The 19,502-nt window shown below is 47.3% G+C and overlaps 1 protein-coding gene across 1 annotated transcript in view; it reads right to left on the bottom strand.

Annotated features, from left to right (window-relative positions):
• Nucleotides 1-19,502, bottom strand: part of col24a1 (collagen type XXIV alpha 1 chain) — a 179,293-nt gene that overhangs the window by 59,970 nt on the left and 99,821 nt on the right. The window contains exons 25-29 of the mRNA XM_083647399.1: nucleotides 13,082-13,135; nucleotides 10,442-10,495; nucleotides 7,384-7,437; nucleotides 4,875-4,928; nucleotides 538-591 (exon numbers count right to left, since the gene is read on the bottom strand). Coding sequence (XP_083503525.1) covers nucleotides 538-591; nucleotides 4,875-4,928; nucleotides 7,384-7,437; nucleotides 10,442-10,495; nucleotides 13,082-13,135 — 270 coding nt within the window. The remainder of the gene's footprint in view (nucleotides 1-537; nucleotides 592-4,874; nucleotides 4,929-7,383; nucleotides 7,438-10,441; nucleotides 10,496-13,081; nucleotides 13,136-19,502) is intronic.

Below are 19,502 nucleotides of genomic sequence, written 5' to 3' on the forward strand. Positions count from 1 at the left end.
CCGCTCGCGTCTGTGGACAGTTCGCAGTTAACAAGCGCGCGCCGATTTGCGAGCGCCGAGCCAACGTGATTTGCCTCTGATCAGGGGGGGTTTGTGTATGTTTACCTTGGTGCCTTCAGCAGGCACCTCTTTCCAGAGGGGGGGTGTGTGTATGTTTACCTTGGTGCCCTCAGCGGGCACCTGTTTCCAGAGGGTGTGTGTGTGTATGTTTACCTTGGTGCCTTCAGTGGGCACCTGTTTCCAGAGGGGGGGTGTGTGTATGTTTACCTTGGTGCCTTCAGTGGGCACCTGTTTCCAGAGGGGGGGTGTGTGTATGTTTACCTTGGTGCCTTCAGTGGGCACCTGTTTCCAGAGGGGGGGTGTGTGTATGTTTACCTTGGTGCCTTCAGTGGGCACCTGTTTCCAGAGGGGGTATGTGTGTATGTTTACCTTGGTGCCTTCAGCGGGCACCTGTTTCCAGAGGAGGTGTGTGTGTATGTTTACCTTGGTGCCCTCAGTGGGCACCTGTTTCCAGAGGGGGTGTGTGTGTATGTTTACCTTGGTGCCCTCAGGACCTGGCTCTCCCAGTGGGCCATCTGGACCTCGGGGTCCCTGCGTGACAAAAACACAAGACACACCTTAACTCACTCACTGTGGTAATTAACACACCATGCAGCCACCTCCACCTCCACCCACACCCACACACACACCCACACCCACACCCACTTTATAGGATGTGGGTGTAACGACGTCCACAGTGTCTCCAGAAGAATGAGGAGTAAACTCAAGTATAAACAGATGTGCAGACACACACGATACACAAGCTGACATCGATGCAGAGTAATCAGCTGGTATTCCTTGGCTCCCTGGGGGGTTTCCGTGGCTCTGCCACAAGCTGTCTGCCATCCCCATAAACATTCCAGGGGCTTCCCCGCCTGCAGCATCGCCACACAGGTAGACACACAGGTAGACACACAGATTAGATCTGTGAATACAAACCCAGCCGTCTCTCCTGACCAGTCTTTTCAATCCCCCTCTCCTCTCAGCTTATCTCTTGACATCTCCAGCTTCAATGGCCTCTCTGTCTGAGCCTCTGGCTTTCAGTTGGGGAACTGGGGGAGATAGCGTGATCCTCCCACGTTCTACGTCGTGCCGGTGAAACTCCTTCCATCCAGTCAGGTGAAACTAAACGGCTGGTGACTGCACATGTATCGGAGGAAGCAATCTACAACTCTCCCCAGATCGGCAGAGGGGGGTGGAGCAACGACCGGGGTACCCTAACAGTCTTCGCAACACAACGTGCCATAAACTCGCATCGCACCCGGCTTTCGGCACTTAGCACAGGTGTGTGCCAACTGGGGCAGGTGTGCACCTCCTATCTGAGCTCCGGGACACGATCTCTTTTATAGACCTTATTCGCTAACCCTGGACGGCACCATATTGTTGACATACCGTCCTGAGCGCACACAGCGCTGCAGCTGGCAACTAGTAACAGCCTTATTGTCATTTCTGTTCCATTACAAAATAGCGATGCTAATGCCACCAATAAAAACCCCAGAGTTGTTGTTTGTATGCTGCCGTTAATGCCTGTAATAAATAAACAAAAGAACGAGGTGAACAGACTTTGCTGTGAGGAGCTGTCAGAAAGTTTCACCTGTCTCTCCTAACTATCCACACACATCTCCTGTGCTGCTGACGTATCCTCCGTCTCGCTCCCTTCACGTCTGTGGACGGTAGAGATAGAAACAAACCACGGGGACTTTATTGCTGTCATTACTAAAGCCATGCCTAACGCAGGTCACCATGCGAACACAATTGGAACGATACAGGTATCGCTAACGGCGGCTAGCTTCCTATAAACGCTGCTCTCACATAGGCTGTCACTTAAAGCGGCTGCGCTATGTCAACAACATGGCGGCAGTGGGCGTGCCCGTACGTGAGTGACGTCAATCGAATAAGGTCTATAGCCCCGAGGTGTTCAGCGAGCGACAAGCGGGGTTAACATAACAAGCATGGGGTCTGGAGCGCTTTCACTTTACTTCTGTAACATTGCACTGGCATGTGTTCATCATGTGTTCATCATGTGTTCATCATGTGTTCATCATGTGTTCATCATGTGTTCATCATGTGTTCATCATGTGTTCATCATGTGTTCATCCCACAGCTCTTCCAAAGACAATAGCGGGGCAGAGGGAGCCTGTGATTTGGGTTCAAATGGTTTTGAGCTTTGAGAGTTTTCACTGGTCCACATCGGAGGACACGCCTTGGCAACGCAGACGGATCCCAGATGCTTATTGGCCCGGAGGAAGATCGAGGGAGGATTTGGGGGGGAAGGATAACAGTAGAGTTCCTCAGCAAAGGCAGGAAATACAACCACAAAGTGACACATAGACATACTGTAATATAGATGACGGTAAACAACGCGGGAGCGGTTGGCATGTTAAGTGCTGCCATATGCTCCGGCCTGGCAGCGGCGCCGCGCGTTAGAACCCGGAGGCAGAAGAAGCGAAGAAGAAGAGAGGATGTGGGGAAGCGAAGGAGGTGGATGAGTGATGAAGTGAGAGAAGTAGTGGCACGCCACACCCGTGTGCTACACCCGTGTGCTACGCGTCTGAGTGCTTGTTAGCGCTTTCCTCTCATCCGCCGTGGTGGTGGTGGACACGCACACGCACGCACGCGCACGCACGCACACGCGCACGCACGCACGCACGCACGCACACACACACACACACCACACACACACACACACACACACACACACACACACACACACGCACGCACGCACACACACACACGCACACACACACACACTCTTCAGCCGCAGAGCTCCAGCCTTGGCACCGGCTGGCAGGCTGGCACAGGCGTGACAACTGATCTGTTTACTCAGCAGCCGACGCCGCCACGAAACCACAGAGGAAGTGCAGGAGAGATGGGTGTAGAAAGTGCTGACACAAGGCGGGAGCGCTACAGAGGGAGCCATCCATCACTTTGTGAAAGATTCACAGTAAGTTGGGAGATTGACGAGGGGAAAATGAACAACACCTATCCAATAAATCACAACCCCTCCAAAAGGAGTGGATAATAATGGCAGGTTTTTATTACTACGGTTGGCTTCCTCTCGGGGGGGAAGGAAAATGAAATTGTTGACAATAAATTGATTTGAATATAAAACAGAACCGTGTTCAAAGTTGTTGTAAAACACCAGATAGACGGCAGACCTGTGACCATAAAACACTTCCTCTAGATATTAACGATCTGACCGGAAATCACTATTCATAATGGTACAGCAGTGTGGTTACATGTCGCTTAGCAACGGTGTCCTTTAGCTACTGTTCAAGAGCTATATTGCTTGGAATACAGTAGTATCATTGAAAATACTACTGAATTATTTATACTTTCAGTAAAAAAGAAAAGAAAAGAAAACGGAGAAGTTAAAATTTTGCATTATTTCTTTTGTAAAGCCACATAACAATGCCTCTTATAGAAACCATTGTAAAGAATGGATACTTGTGGGGCGTCCCGGTGGTTCACCTGGTACCTGGTAGAGCGCGTTACCACTAAGGCTTAGTCCTTCGCGTGGCCGACCCGGGTTCCAATCCGATCCGTGGTCCTTTGCCACATAATATCATTCCCCCTCTCTCTGTCTGCCTAACTGTCCTATCCAATAAAGGCAAAAATGACAACAACAAAAACAAAATAAATCTTGGAGAAAAAAGAAGAAAGAATTGATGCTTGTGGCTTCTTGCTTAATTCCACAACATAGAAACTGAATTGGACCAAAGTTCCTAATATTCTATTGCACCGACTTTACTCCATCAAGTCAAACTGGACTCAGACTCACGTAAACATACTACGATTATTGTGATTTAGGTCAGCATCAGTAACTGGCCCATATCCCATCATTTCAGACATACTGTATTGCTCTTGAGTGAAAACTGCGAAGCAGCGCACATGCTGTGAGGTACATTATGTCGTTTCTATTATGTCCTTTCTATTATGTCGTTTCTATTATGTCGTTTCTATGAGCCATAACTCAATAAGATATTCCAACTCTACAAATCTGCACAGGGTTTAAAATCTCTATCTGTCTCTCCAGTCCGATACATACATACTGACTTGCTTCTATTTTCCGAGAAGAACTTAGTTATCTTTATGTTGCAAATCTGCCTTAGGGTTGCTTTCTCACTGGGGCCCCGGGTACCGTTTCCGAGCACACTTGTCCCCAAACTGACCCCAGGTCCGGTTCGTTTGATGACGAGTGTGAGCGGTGTGTGTTCCGTACCCGGGCGCAGGACAGCGAACCGTGACAGCCAGGCGTCGACTTGAAAAGGTGGTCTGGGGGAACGCCTGGGTGTGCCCGGGGACGGACCACTTGCAAATGTGAACGCCCAAATGTACCACACCACGTAGACAACACACGGGCGAGGTTACATTCTCCGTACTCTGCAAGTGTTCCGTTCCGTTCCCGCGCGTGGAAGACATTTGTAATGTGAAAGCTGACCAGCGGGGGAGAGGGGAGGGGGGCAATCGTACTCGGGCCCAGTGAGAAAGCACCTGCGTTCAATGCGGAATTCAAAAGCTGCCTCCTCATCTGAAGCTGCGATTCTCCCCTCTGCCACACGGTGTCTCACCAGCTTGACATGACCGTAAAATCCTGCAATGTGGGACTTGCGAAACAGTCGTACACGCATTGATCAAGGCTCCCGGACCAAGTGGAAGGACGAACACATGTTTTTTAATTGCTTGAACCTCTGCTGTGTGGGAATGGAGTGCTGATATTGAACAGAGTAGCTGGTCAGCTAGAGAGTTAAGCTGCTGCGGTCCATGTCGGCTCAGATGCATCGCGTGCTAGCGAGCGCTAGAACAGATGCCTCGATGTGAAAGAGAAGTCTTACCCTTCTGCCCTTTGGCCCACCAATGCCTGGACTACCCCTCTGCCCCTGTGGACCCTGGGAGACAGAGGGAGAGATAGAGAGAGAGAGAGAGAGAGAGAGAGGGAGAGAGGGAGAGAGGGGGGTGGGAGAGAGAGGGAGAGGGAGAGAGTGAGGGAGAGACAGAGGGGGAGAGAGAGAGAGAGAGAGGGAGAGAGGGGGAGAGAGAGAGAGAGAGAGAGGGAGGGAGAGAGGGGGGTGGGAGAGAGACAGAGAGGGAGAGAGTGAGGGAGAGACAGGGGGGGGGTGGGAGAGAGTGAGCGAGAGACAGAGAGAGGGGGAGAGAGAGAGAGAGGGAGAGAGGGGGGGGGTTGGGTGGGATTGGGGAGAGAAAGACAGGCAATTGAGTCTAGGTTTTCATCATGTTTCTTTAGGCATGCTTGGGTGTGATGCAGTGAGTGATTGAATTGCCTGCATGTATAAAATACAGTGAGCATATTTACACAGGCTAAATGAGGCAACAGAGAATGGCCTCTCCACACATCTCTCAGGCCACATGGAGACAAGCCAGAGGAGCCTAATGGATGCACTTCAAAGCCTTCAGATGAAGTGCTGCACAGTCAGCCTGCTAAGACCTACTGTTTACACAAGTCTAGACCAGAACGTGGGAAACGGGCAAATTGACATATCCAATCGCCCCCTTAAATCTGCGTGTTTACAGTAGTGAAAACCCAGAGCAAGGTCCTCCACCTCGATTTAAGAGGCAACGTTAATCTTGCAATTAAAATGTTTATGATGGCCAGCCAAGACACTGAGAGAGGGAAGATGGGAGTGGATTCATCCAATCCTCTCGTTCCGTTCACTTCTAATGTCTGTGTGGCTCCGTCCCAAACGCAGAGGGAGCAGAAGAGACACGGTAACCCGTCTGCAAATGCATTCAGGGAGAGAGCTATACGCATACTGTGTGTTGTCAAGAGTAGGGCTGGGTTTAAAAAAAATCCATTGTCCGATTTTAAATCGATTTTAATTTGAATCCTTTGATATCGATTCATATGTCCAGAGATCGATTTTTTTTTATTAAAACAAAAAACAAACAAAAAAAACTTAAAAAAAATAAAAATAAACATAGGCTAAAATATTATGCTGTGTGTGCGGTAGTTGAAACATAGTTTCAAGTTGACGTTTATTTATGTTTGTAGTTGAAACAAAAACATAAATACTTTAGGCTACATAAATGGAAATGTTTGATCATTAATATCTACTTTTAGAAATGATATAGGCTGAAATCAAATCACTGTGCATAATTGTGAAAGTGTCTTTATTGACAGATGAAAAGGCTGTTATTTACCCTTTGTCACCACCTGGTGATACAGTATGTGTAACTAAAACCATTAAAATTGATAACCGGTCCGCAACTCCCCCCCCCCCCCCCCCCTCATCTACCGGTCCTTGGCGCAAAAAAGGTTGGGAACCCCTGTGTTACATAACTGGAAAATGTAATCCAGGTTACAGCTCAAAAACATGTTTTAGTATCACTAACCAAATCGATATTGAAATTAATCGAATCGGAATCGGGATTAATCGATTTACTTGTGAATCGGAATCTAATCGATTCTTGAACTATGAACCAATACCCAGCCCTAGTCAAGAGGTGTGAGGAGAGGTAAAGAGGCAGATCTTTCCAAAACACAAATAGAGATTTTACACAAACCACCCTCGCTGGACATCAAATTCAAGGACTTTTCAATGATTTTCATTTTAAAATTGCTGCTAACGTGGCGTCCGGTTAGTGTAGTGGTAGATTCCCTGCCTACCAACATGAGGGTCGCAGGTTCGCGCCCCCGTGTTACCTCCGGCTTGGTCGGGCGTCCATACAAGCACGATTGGCTGTGTCTGTGCGGGTGGGAAGCCGGATCAGGGGGAGGTGTCCTGGTCGCTGCACTGGCGCCTCCCCTGGTCCGTCGGGAAGCCTGTTCGGGGTGGAAGGGAACTGGTGGGAATAGCGTGATCCTCCCACGTGCTACAGTACATCCTGCCGGTGAAGCTCCTCGCTGTCAGGTGAAAAGAATCGGCTGGCAACTGCGCATGTGTCGGAGAAAATGCTAAGTCTCTATGGCTCTCCTCTATGGCTCTCCCCAGATTGGCAGGGGGTGGAACAGTGACCGGGGCAGCAGGGGGAAAAAGTGGCCAAGTACAATTGGGGAGAGAATGGGGGAAAATCAGAAAAAATAATATTAATAATAATAAAAAGTTGCTGCTAACAATAAATCTCCATCCCAGATCCCCCCCCCCTCGGGATGTGAAGTGTTGATGCTAGAACAGAAGTTCAGAACGCCCAGGCGACGGCGTATTGATGAATTTTGGGTGTTGCACGTATAAAATAACAAGTGCATTCAAGATCGTCCATTCATTTTCGACAACTTCAAAGGTGTTATTTCAGTTTTTCTAAAATCCACAAACTGTGAAGGATTTTCTAGGCCTGTTGGAACCCTGTCCAAGAGGCACTATTTGTTACATATTGCATGACACTTACAGAACCGCCTTGCAAGCCGATGTCCCCGGGACTTCCTGGCAAGCCTGGATAGCCCTTGTACCAAAACAGAAGACAAACAGGGTAGACAATTAGTCAGGACACACCGCTGCACTCACACTGCTGCTTCGTACCATCTGTTACAGAGGGAGTTACAGTGGGAACGTTACGGAGATGAGCCCATCCTGCACCTCCATTAAGGATCCAGGATCGATCCAGAAGGCTTTAAGTGAAGCAGCGGCACTGCAGAACTGCTATGGTGGCTACATCTCTGTAAAGGTGAGGGCTGTTTTGTAGAATTGTGTTTCATATTACAGTTACAGTTACAGTTACAGTTACAGTTACTGTAGAAATTACAGTTACTGTAGATTGTGCTGCAGTCCTGCTGGGGGAGGGGCCTGTCTCCCTTTCACCACGGATCTCATTCCAGCCCTGTACTGAGCATCTAGGTTATCATAATAACACAATAACAGCGATGGTCAGTGAAAAGAAAAGTGGCCGACAGCTGCGAGAAAACTTTTTTGGAAACAATTCCAGTCCCTGTGAATCATCATCTTTAAACAGAAACAGAACTTCATGAGAAAACCAGTGTTTTCTATAATCTGCTATAATCCTGTGCTGAGACACCTCAAAGTCCCAGTCCTCTCTAAATGTGGCTACAGGACAAACTGATCAGCACAAGTAACCATAAACTCCTTACGTAACGCGCGCACACACCAAGGTTATTATAGTTAACGAAAAAACGAAAACTAGAATTGAAAAAACATGAAATAAACTGAAATAAAAATAAAAACTAAGCTTTACAAAAGAACGATATCTAACTGAAACGGTATTGTGTGTTTACAAAACTAACTAAAATAAAATAAATTTGAAGAGAAAATCAGTTTACAGTATTTCATACATAATAAGCCTAGTATTTTGAGTGGAGATTAAATCTATTTTCCTAGATCTATCATATTTTATGACCCCTTTGAATCTCACCCCTGACAAACACTTCATATTAAAAAAAAAAAATGTAAAGGGGCAAAAAAGACTAAAACTAACACTGAAACTAATAAAAACTAAACTAAAACTAAGCATTTTCAAAAAATATAAACTAAACTAAACGATCAAACCCACCTTAAAAACTAATGAAAACTAAACTGAAATTGAAAACAAAAAGTCAAAACTAATAAAAAATAAAAAATAATGAAAAAATACAAAACTATTATAACCTTGGCACACACACACACACACACACACACACACACACACACACACACACGCACACGCACACACACGCAAGTACGTACATGCACAGAGACCACAGTAATAGCTGTAGCATTTTCTGGATACTACAAAACTAAAAACTAAACAATGTGGACACACCATGCAATGATTTAGTTATTCAGCTGTACAGCCAGCCAGCCAACCAACCAGCCAGCCAGCCAGCCAGCCAGCCAGACATTTAATTAGTCATCCCATCATCCAGCCAGTCAGCCAATCAGTCAGCCTGCTAGCCAGCCCGCCTGCCAGCCAGCTAGGTCAGGCCTGGGGCCCAAAGCCACAGACATGGAGTGGATCCAGGCCCTGGGCCAGCGGGCAGGTTGCACGCTCCGGACCCACACAGCAACAGCAGCAGTCTAGCTAGACTGATCAGCAGTCTAGCTACACTAGACTGATCAGCAGTCTAGTGTAGCTACACTAGACTGACTGCTGCGCTTGTTCTCTGGGGGACTCACACTGTCAAGATGATTTTGATGCAAACCTGCTTTTGGAAGATCGTGAGCAGGGTAATGTTGTAACATGAACCTGCTATTAGCCTACAGGCATACCAACATGCTACAGGGATTTTGGAAAGATCTTGGCACCATGACACATCGTTTAGTTTTTTTTCATACCAATTTCCCCACAACAATAATGTGAGTAGTCATTTCATTCTTCCTGCGACCAACATTTATCATCGTCAGTTGTTGAAATGTACTAGACATTTAGTACAGTAAGCTGGGTGTGGGTGTGGGTGTGGCAGGAGACAGGCACTGGGCTTTTAGCCTTTTTGAAGCAGCTTTGAGACTGGGCAAAATGTGCTTTGCTGGTGTTTCATGACTAAAGCAAATCCCTGATGCAAAGCAGGAAACAGCAGCAGCCATACTGTAGCAGCTTCTTCCCCCTGGCTGCCAGAGATGAAATGAAACCCCGACACCACTGGAGCCCCTCGCTGTCACGACGACACACCGGCAGGCAGCGGGCCAGCCGGGGATACGAGCCAGCGGCCCCATCCAGGTTCACACACACACCCAGCAGCACGCTGCCAAACATCAGCGTGGTTAGATCTGTCACACACACACCGAGAAAGTCTCTTTTCCATCCCGCCAAACTCTGACAGACATGTCCTGTTGAGGCGCGGCGAGATCTCATCCCAGCAAGTGAGTGGGAACCTGACTAAGCAAAAATGAGTTTGCAGCTCACAGTTTGGACCTATCAAACAAAACGACAGGCCATGTGATCGAGAAAAATATTTGCAATATGCAGTATAGGCATGTCTTATACCAGCTAAAAGCTCATTAACAAAGACAGAGATGTGAAGAATCAAGGGTTATTTGCTGGCCTGTGTTCACACACATGGCAGTGATCGCCCGGCCCAGCCAGACACACAACACTAGTTTGACTCGTTTCTGAGTGAGTCATTGACAAAAGAAATGATTTTCATGCCAATCCTCGACATTTCTGTGCAACAGTCATCTTGCCTGGGTTTGAATTTTTGCAATGCTTATCAGTTATCAATGCCTTGTATCTAGAAAAGTTGAAAAACCTTCTGGAGTCTGGAACGTTTTAGGGCCTATAATGATTCTGCTTTCCAAGGAACTGACGTGGTTAAAAAAGCTAAACCGAAGCCAAAACTGCTCATTTGTCATCCTTAGACATTACCCTGCTGAACATTGTACCATAACACCGGTAGGTTACAGCGGCGCTGCTGATTTCCATGGAAAAACTCTTTCTAGATATATGGCTCTGGGGGTCTTACCAACTCTTAGAAAAGAAGCAGAGCCCTACAGTATATGTCCTGAGCGCTTACGCTTACCCTTGGCCCCTGCTCCCCAGCCGGACCCGATGGACCCGACGGGCCTCGGTCACCCTGGGAAGGGAGAGAGAGAGGGAGAGAGGGAGAGAGAGAGAGAGAGAGAGAGGGAGAGAGAGAGAGAGAGAGAGAGAGAGAGGGAGATCATTAAACCACAACTTGAAACCTTGAGACATCAAGCCCCAAACGCAAGTCCGCTAAAAGTTCTCTTTAAAAAGAAATCGGCCGTGAAACTGGAGAGCAGCTCCTTAAACGGTTCGAGTGACAGCTGGTCCAGTGGAGTTTTAATGCAAACAGGTACTTGAAAAGCCCGTCAGTAGCGTTGTGCACGGCGTGTTAAAAAGCAAAGGTTACCCCGGGTGAAGAGTACAGCTGCCTGGGTCTCCTCTCTGACTCCTAACCGCTCGTGTCAGTGACATTTTAATCTCCACTCAACTGTGTAACGTTCATGACTGTACAAGCAGCACCCTCCTGCTCCCTCGTGGCACATCGATCAAGCGGCGTGCAGAACAGTTTGAAGGCGCTGTGTTGGAAGCAAACGTCTAAATCAGTGGGTGTCATTGGATTAAAAACGTATAATGCGGAAGGAATTTGTGGGCTGTCAGGGTACGGCTGGTGCTGACAGGTTGAACCGGGAGGAGGATTTTTTGGTAGGAGGAGGAGCAGGCGTTCTGACAGACAGGCCGACAGACTCTCGTCACGAGGACATGTCTTGACAGTGACACACAGGGTAGGAAGGGAAGGGTGAATAGGCTGACGTAGAGGTGGGTAGAGAGGGGGGAGGGCACACAGAGGGGTGTCCCTTTGGAGGATCTGCAGATAATCAACACCCAATCATTTCAGTCCACAGGCAGGAAGGAGGAAGTGGGCAGAGACACTGTGAAGAGGGCAATGATGGCTGAGCATGATGGGATACGTCAGGGGCATTTCAAATGCAATTTTAATTGTGCGTATATTTGTTTTAATTGGGTCTGCTTTTATTGTTTTAGCTGTGTCTGATGAACGGCCCACCATTGCTATCATTTCACCTGCATCACTGTACTCCTATGTATTTTATTGCCTGTTAAGCACTTTGTGACATTTGTTTTTGAAAAGTGCTATAAAAAATAAAGTTTATTATTATTATATTATTATAAATGCCTGTGAGATGCATTCGCCTTTCTTTTCCGTTTGTGAATGTGTGCATTTCATTAAAGCAATAGTTCACCTAAAAATATTTTTTTTTTTGTCATTACGGTAATAGCAGTTGAAACACACAGGTGAAGATTGTCCACGTACAGTAACAAGTTAGCTGACACAGCTCCATGCCTCCTCCACATGAATGGGAGTATAGGGGTTCTTTAGAGTTCCAAACAGGAACAAAAGTGACCACAACATGACTCTAAACAGCATCACCCAGGTGAAACACTGTGAGCCCAAAAGACACCAGTGTTACGATCAGTAGGCAGTATTCCCCTCAACTCAAATATGAGAATGTTTACTTATGTATTTCTGGCTGTCTGATCGTTGAATAATGCTGAATTCTTTGATGGACGTATGATCCTGTGCCTTTAAGAGGGCTGGAGACTGCGACCTTTTCCCTCTTGCTTCCAGAAGGAAGTAGTTCCGGTGTGAGGCGGACAGCAATTCAAGGAGGTCAGATTAGCTAGGAGCTACCTGGACGTTGGATAACTCATATTTCAGTCCTGCCTTTTTGGTTGGTGGGGCACACCTGAACGAGTGAGGCCTGGACGGCTCTCACATCTCCCGAGAGGGACCAAACTACTGGCCAGCCCAGAGAAGAAGCTGACCACTAGACAGTGCCAGACGGCCTGCGCGATGGCAAGGTAATTCCGCTAACTTCAACAGTCAACAGCCTAGTCTTCTTGTAATCGTTGTCAATTCGTGTTACAGTGGTCGGTGGTGATAATATGCCCCTAGACACGAGTTTAATTGATAAGTTGGACATCGACATTGTCGCAACAGTATTTGGTTCAAGTCTTCACCAACACCGTTGTTTTCAAAAGCTTTCACGCTCTACTCGACATGAACACGCAACATGGGTCCTGTGTTTGGACTGCACTTGAATTGTGCTGCACAAGATGTTTGGAGTCATTGACGCAATGTCATTTTATCGTTTTTTCTCTAACCCCCCTTTTGTAACTCTAAAGAACTATCCCATTCACTGTTTTGGACAAGGTTGACGTGGAGCTACAAATTTCACCAGTGTCTTGACTGACGTGAGGAGTATATTACAGTATAATAAAAACAATTTGAAATCTTTTTCATTTTTTTTTAAGTATGAATATTATCCTCATTGTCAGCAATGAAGACAAAGTATACCTTTCAGATATAAGGAGAGTGGGCAATTTGTCCAAAGAGGATAATACTGTAATAAGTAATAACTATGGTTTTCTCATGCATTTACCTTCAAATGACTTTGCTTCAGAGGAGGGGTGGAGGGCGAGGAGACAGTAATGGCCATGTGGGTGTGACAGTATTGTTATTGATGTGAGAGTGTTGAGTGTTTGTGTTAAGCGTGTGTTCTGGGGCCTCCAGCCATGGCTGTTTAACACCGGCCTAATTACAGGGGTCTGCCACTGAGGGGCCGCCGGCTCCTGCTGACTGACAGCCTAATGGGAGGGAAACGACACAACTCCTTACCTTTTCACCAGGAACTCCTATCGCCCCAGCTATCCCAATCAGGCCCACTGGACCCTGGAGGAGAGAAGTGTAGAGGAGAGGAGAGGAGAGGTGAGGAGGGGAGAGGAGAGGAGAGGTGAGTGGAGGAGAGGAGAGGAGAGGAGGGGAGAGGAGAGGAGAGGAGGGGAGAGGAGAGGAGAGTGGAGGAGAGGAGAGGAGAGTGGAGGAGAGGAGAGGAGTGTAGAGGAGAGGAGAGGAGAGGAGAGTGGAGGAGAGTGGAGGAGAGGAGAGGAGAGGAGGGGAGAGTGGAGGAGAGTGGAGGAGAGGAGAGTGGAGGAGAGGAGAGGAGAGGAGAGGAGGGGAGAGGAGAGGAGTGTAGAGGAGGGGAGATGAGAGGAGAGGAGGGGAGAGGAGAGTGGAGGAGAGGAGAGTGGAGGAGAGGAGAGGAGAGGAGGGGAGAGGATAGGAGGGGAGGGGAGAGGTCAGGAGAGGAGAGGAGAGGAGGGGAGGGGAGAGGAGAGTGGAGGAGAGGAGAGTGGAGGAGACGAGAGGAGAGGAGGGGAGAGGTGAGGAGTGTAGAGGAGAGGAGAGGAGAGGAGAGTGGAGGAGAGGAGAGTGGATGAGAGGAGAGTGGAGGAGGGGGGAGTAGAGGAGAGTGGAGAGAGAGGAGAGGAGTGTAGAGGAGAGGAGAGTAGGGGAGAAGAGAGTAAGGGAGAGGAGAGGAGTGTAGAGGAGGGGGGAGTAGAGGAGAGTGGAGGAGAGAGAGGAGAGGAGAAGAGAGTAGGGGAGAGGAGAGGAGGGTAGAGGAGGGGGGAGTAGAGGAGAGTGGAGGAGAGGAGAGGAGAAGAGAGTAGGGGAGAGGAGAGGAGTGTAGAGGAGGGGGGAGTAGAGGAGAGTGGAGGAGAGAGAGGAGAGGAGAAGAGAGTAGGGGAGAGGAGAGGAGTGTAGAGGAGGGGGGAGTAGAGGAGAGTAGAGGAGAGTGGAGAGAGAGGAGAGGAGATGAGATGAGAGGAGAGGAGGAGGGGTGAGGTGAGGAGAGAGGGAATAAAGCAAATGGGGAGAGGTAGAAGGAAGAGAGGAAAGAGAGGAGACGATAGTGGTCAATACACACATCAGGAGAAAGTCAGTAAATGTGAAAAGACGTGATGGCTCATCTGAGGTTTGTTTTCCAAACTGTTTTGACACCTGGAATGCAAGAGGTCAGAGGTCATAGATGTGTAATGTGCGGTAAGTGAACAGGAGGGGGCGCTGAGTGGAGGACAAACCCACAGGTTGACCTTTCTCTCACTCTCTCCCTCTCTTATTTTCTTCATTCAGTTTTGCTTTCACTACATATATAGCTCCTTCACTTTTTGGCTATTTCATAATGTAAAAACACAGGTTTCTCCATATAACATAATGGTTCTTTCTAGCTATCTTATACCACGTCTTATACCATGTTAAACTCAAGACATGATTGACAACTTAAGTGAGCAGTGAGATATAGAAACCAAGCAAAAGTCTCCTATACATAGATAATTGCTATCAATTATGCCATCTTGTCAATTATTCCAATTGCGTTTTATTTTCACTCAGGATAAGGAATTAATTATTTATGGCCATGTTCATACTTGCGTTCAACCCTAAAGCCAGGAACGGATTCTCTTCAACTAACTTCCAAATGAATGCAACCTGTCATGTGCTCTTTATCTTTCCAAATATATCACTTTCATCATGTGTCCATATTTAGTGATACTGGAATCCAAAAAGCAGAAATACTGTAAACGTTGATGACACTATCAAACTAACCTTTTGTGACATTTACACAAACAAAGAAGGGCTTTGCCATGCACATATGCTCCCTTCACAGTCTCGTTAAAACAATATTTAATCAGATACATATGACCATATAGTGTAATAAGCATATGACCATACTGTAATAAGCATACGTCTCCCTCTTTCTCCTATATTGAGCAGGAAAAGTCCCACAGTCCCTATAAAGAGCAGCAGCTATGCAACATCAACCCTGCTTATTATAAAGAAGGATCCAACCAAAGATGTGTGTCTAAAAAGCCTGCAATCTAGAAGAGTCTGGAACATCTTGTCAGCTCCCTGTGTCTCTTTTATAGGACTTCTTCAACCTAAATCATGTTGTCTAGCCATGTTCCAAAAGTCTGCCTATTGTCAAGAATTCTATTTATTTCCTGGCGACAATAGCAAGGTTTGGAAATTATTATTTAGAACCACGCTAATTTCATATTGGCGTAATAACTCTCCCTGATAGATGGCTCCAAAACAGATCCGCACCACTTACGCTGCAGGAGTGCTTATGGAGAAACGACTGGCGAATGTAAATGAGCTTAACCACTTCCAGATTAGATGTCTGAGAGAGAGCGGCTGTGGTTTGGAGCAGCGCCACAGACTCTCCACTGGGGGAATCTGCAGCTCCAGACCAACGGTCAGACGTACTGTATGGGTGGCCGGGTCAACATCCAACCAGAACAGGACAACCGCACTCTTTGCCACCCCGTTACCAGTAGGGATGGGCATCGAATTTAGAATTTTCGAATAATCGTTGTTATTATCAAGGTCGACTTTTATTATTGAAAGTCGAAATTCGAAAAAAAAAAAAAAAAGAAATGTGAGTGAAATGTTGCATTGTCTCCCCTGATTCTAAGTATAGTCGAATCGCTTGGTTTGAGCAAGTAAAACAATTTTTATAAGCATTTTAAGCAAGGTTTATGGAAAAATGAATGGCGGATGAAATCCCATGAAGAGGGAGAGGGGCTGACTTTGGCACCCCTTTGGCACTCAGACCTGAGCCTACTAAATATTTAATGAACCACTCATGATTGTCAAAACTGTTTTTTATTTTCGAAAATGTCAATGTCATGTAACATGTTCTTTACTTCAGTGGTGCAATGCTTGTTTGAGCTAAAAATCCACAGCAGAAGCTTTTTCTATTAATTAATAAAGCCTTAGACTTAGAATCAGGGGAGACAATGCAACATTTCACTCACAAAAAAAACAAAAAAAAAAAATTACATTTTTATTTTTATTTTCGAATTTCGATTAAAAGTCGACTTTGGCCAGCGAATTTCGAATAGTGTTTTTGCTAGAAATGCCCATCCGTAGTTACCAGGGTTTGTTGATTCTTCAGTTTGCCGAGTGACCCGATGGATGAGAAGAAGAGAAGCGACGACATGTAAGAAACGTCACAAGCCAGACTCAAACCCGCAACATTGCGAGTACACAGCGTGCGCACACTGAGCCACCGCGACACCACTAAGCTCACAGGGCCATCTGAAGCCAAGTGAATTTCAGTGTCAATGTAATCCTTCATCCCGCTGCCGCTCTTTAGCCCGTTGGTTCCGTTGGTTCTGGCCCGACCACAGAAAGCCAGCGCGGTCAGGCTGAGGCCGTCCGTGGAGGCCGAGGGCCAAAATGTGCATGGCTGTTGTTTCACCCGTCGCAGAAAGAGCCACTCAAAGACGACTCATAGTTTACAGTTACGAGATTCGCAGGATCGTTATTCTTCCTCGAGGAGTCACACAATATGAAGAGCTTCTTCTCGTTATTTACGGCGAGTCTTATTTCCATAATCCAGCCATTTCATCTTCTCCGGGGTCATCTCAGCTCGAGCCAGAGAGCGAGAGAGGCTTCACAATGAGAAGGAAGGATGACAGAGAAATCTAAAGAGAGAGAGAGAGAGAGTGAGGGGAAGAGAGAAAGCGAAAGACAAGAACCAGACTGCTAAGATATATACAAAGTGCGATTCTGTTCCATTTGCCAATCCTGACCCCGGCTAAAAGGCTCAAGGTCTCTCAGAACGTTGCCTATGTCTCATCACCTACAGGCTGTTATCCTGTTGGATGCGAGCGGATCGAGCCGAGCGATGGATTAGTCTGTGACGGGATGCAGCCTGCAGGCATGGGAACGCCGTCTCTCTCAGATCTGGCCCAAATCCCTTAATTGGGGCATAAAGTGGGACAACATGGTGTCTTGTGTCGTTTTAACAGTAGGAAAAAGGGTTCAAGGGGCTTTTCATATTGGACGGCGGCGGGGCCTCTCCTGACATGGGAGCTGTTAGCGTTCCGCCAGTGATCTGGTTTCTCAGGGGTTCACGCACGTGTCACCGCCCGGGTTACAAAAGGACTGATCCAACCATTAACCTTTAGTTAGGGTGAGAAATACACCCAGAATCACCTACTGTTGAGAGGAACGTCTCTCTCTCTCTCTCTCTCTCTCGCTCTCACACACACACACACACACACACACACACACACACACACGAACCACAGAGGTTGCCATTAAAGCACACCTGTTGCCCTCAGCGATCGAGGGCTGATCCATTTGTCTTTTTTAAATCCTTCTGAATCAGAGGGTCAGCGCAGCAGCAGTTTGGATGAAATACAGCGCACTGTAAAAAGTTTGGATGAAATACAGCGCACTGTAAAAAGCCCGCAATAAAATTCCACTTGAAACAGTTAATGGGCGCCAACCTGGGGGGGGGGGGGGTGGGCTCATGTCGATGCAGGGGGCACGCGGCGAAGACGCGGCCTTTTGCATCGACCCTGTGTTAACCTGCACCAGTCAACAACAGTCCCTCTCAGGTCTTCCATGTTTAATTGATTTGGAAAGTGATGTCATGGCATTCATTAGAGCCTCCATATGTTTTGGGGGGATTTCTCCCCCCCCCCCGTGTCGCCCCGCGGCTCTTCCTGGGCTTCAAAGGGCCCTCTAGTCTGTAAGTGCTTAATCCCTCTCATATGTGCACTGCTGCAACACGGTGCAACAAGGCCTGCTCGCTGGCCTGCTCGCTGGCCTCCACTATGCACACAATGCAAATATTAACATTAAGGGGCCCGCCGGGAAGGAGGGAACCTACTTTTGGATGTTGGGAGCATTTTATTTTTCATTTTTTTACAAGTTTGTGTCGGGTATCGAAAGACTAACTGGAGCGTGGAAAGTAAAGACAGCGATGTGAAACGGTGGCAATTTTGCAGTTAATTGGTCCGTTTGAAATCATCCTAGCACAGATGGTTTGGGACTCTCTGCAGTTACATGTATGCCCAGTAGAGCCGGAGTAGTGTCAATTGTAGCATTAATGGGAAAAGATTAACATCTTCTTGGATCAAAGTTCTCTCTAGTTATTATCCTTGGACAACGTGTACCCTAAGTATGAGTCTTGGGCGACAACAGAAGTCAAACACATTTTGGCCAAAATGATGAAGGCATAAACAAACGCGCAGCCCGAATTAGGTCACTTCCACAGAGGATCTGTGAGTGAAGTTCCTTCTGCTGTGCCGTGGTGCTCTGCCAAGTTCACTATGAAAACACAACCCGGAGTGTGTGTGTGTGTGTGTGTGTGTGTGTGTGTGTGTGTGTGTGTGTGTGTGTGTGTGTGTGTGTGTGTGTGTGTTGCGGGGGCGGATTCATTACAGGATCCAAATTCTCCCCAGTATAGACCCTTCTCCCAGCAGTCATTTTGTGTCTCAACGCAGGGTAAACACAGGTGTAACCAATGACATTAACGATGGTTTCCAACTTCCATTGCATTTAGGTGTCCCAGTGCTCGGGACCCTCATTAGTGTTGTTGGTTACACCGGTGTTTACCCTGCGTGTTTACCCCTTGAGACACAAAATGGCTGCAGTGAAAAGGGCCCATTAACAATGGTCCAGGATCGGCACATCCCAGTGGCTCACCTGGTAGAACCTGGTAGTACCGCGAAGGCTTAGAGCTAATGTGCTCCGCCTCCGGAACAGATGCGGTACGGCTCCGGTACGGCTGCGAACAGACCCACAACTCATGTAATCTGTCAGACGTATGCGGGATCCGACATGTGTCGCCCATCAATTAACATGGGCGAGAGTCGATCCGTCAGTTTTTTCCGCATCCGCAACGCAGCCATAACGCATCTAGTGTACATTGCCTGGTAGTCGTCTTTCCGCGACCGACCCGGGTTCGAATCCAACCCGCGGTCCTTTGCCGCATGTCATCCCCTCTCTCTCCCCACATTTCCTGTCTACCTACTCTGTCCTATGAATAAAGGCAAAAATAAATAAAATAATAATAAACTAGAACGACCGCAACGCGGACTTATGCCTCCGCCATTAGTTCATTCTTGAGTCCAAGTGGATGTTGGAGCCAAATTGGAAGAAATTGCATCAAGGCGTTTCTTTGCAGAATTGGATATTTGAGCCAAATGTGAAGAAATTTAGTCAAGGTGTTACTGAGATATGGCGTTACCGAGCTTGAAAATGGCATTTGTTAGGTCACTGTGACCTTGACCTTTGATAACCAAAATGGAATCAGTTCATCCTTGAGCCTAAGTGAATGTTTAAGGCGAATCTGATGAAATTCCGTCCAGGCGTTCCTCAGATATCGCGTTAACAAGCTTGAAAATGGCATTTGAGAGGTCACAGTGACCTTGACCTTTGACCTTTGACCACCAAAATCTAA

Source organism: Poromitra crassiceps (genome assembly GCF_964638095.1).
Source record: "Poromitra crassiceps genome assembly, chromosome: 12".
Taxonomy (NCBI): domain Eukaryota; kingdom Metazoa; phylum Chordata; class Actinopteri; order Beryciformes; family Melamphaidae; genus Poromitra; species Poromitra crassiceps.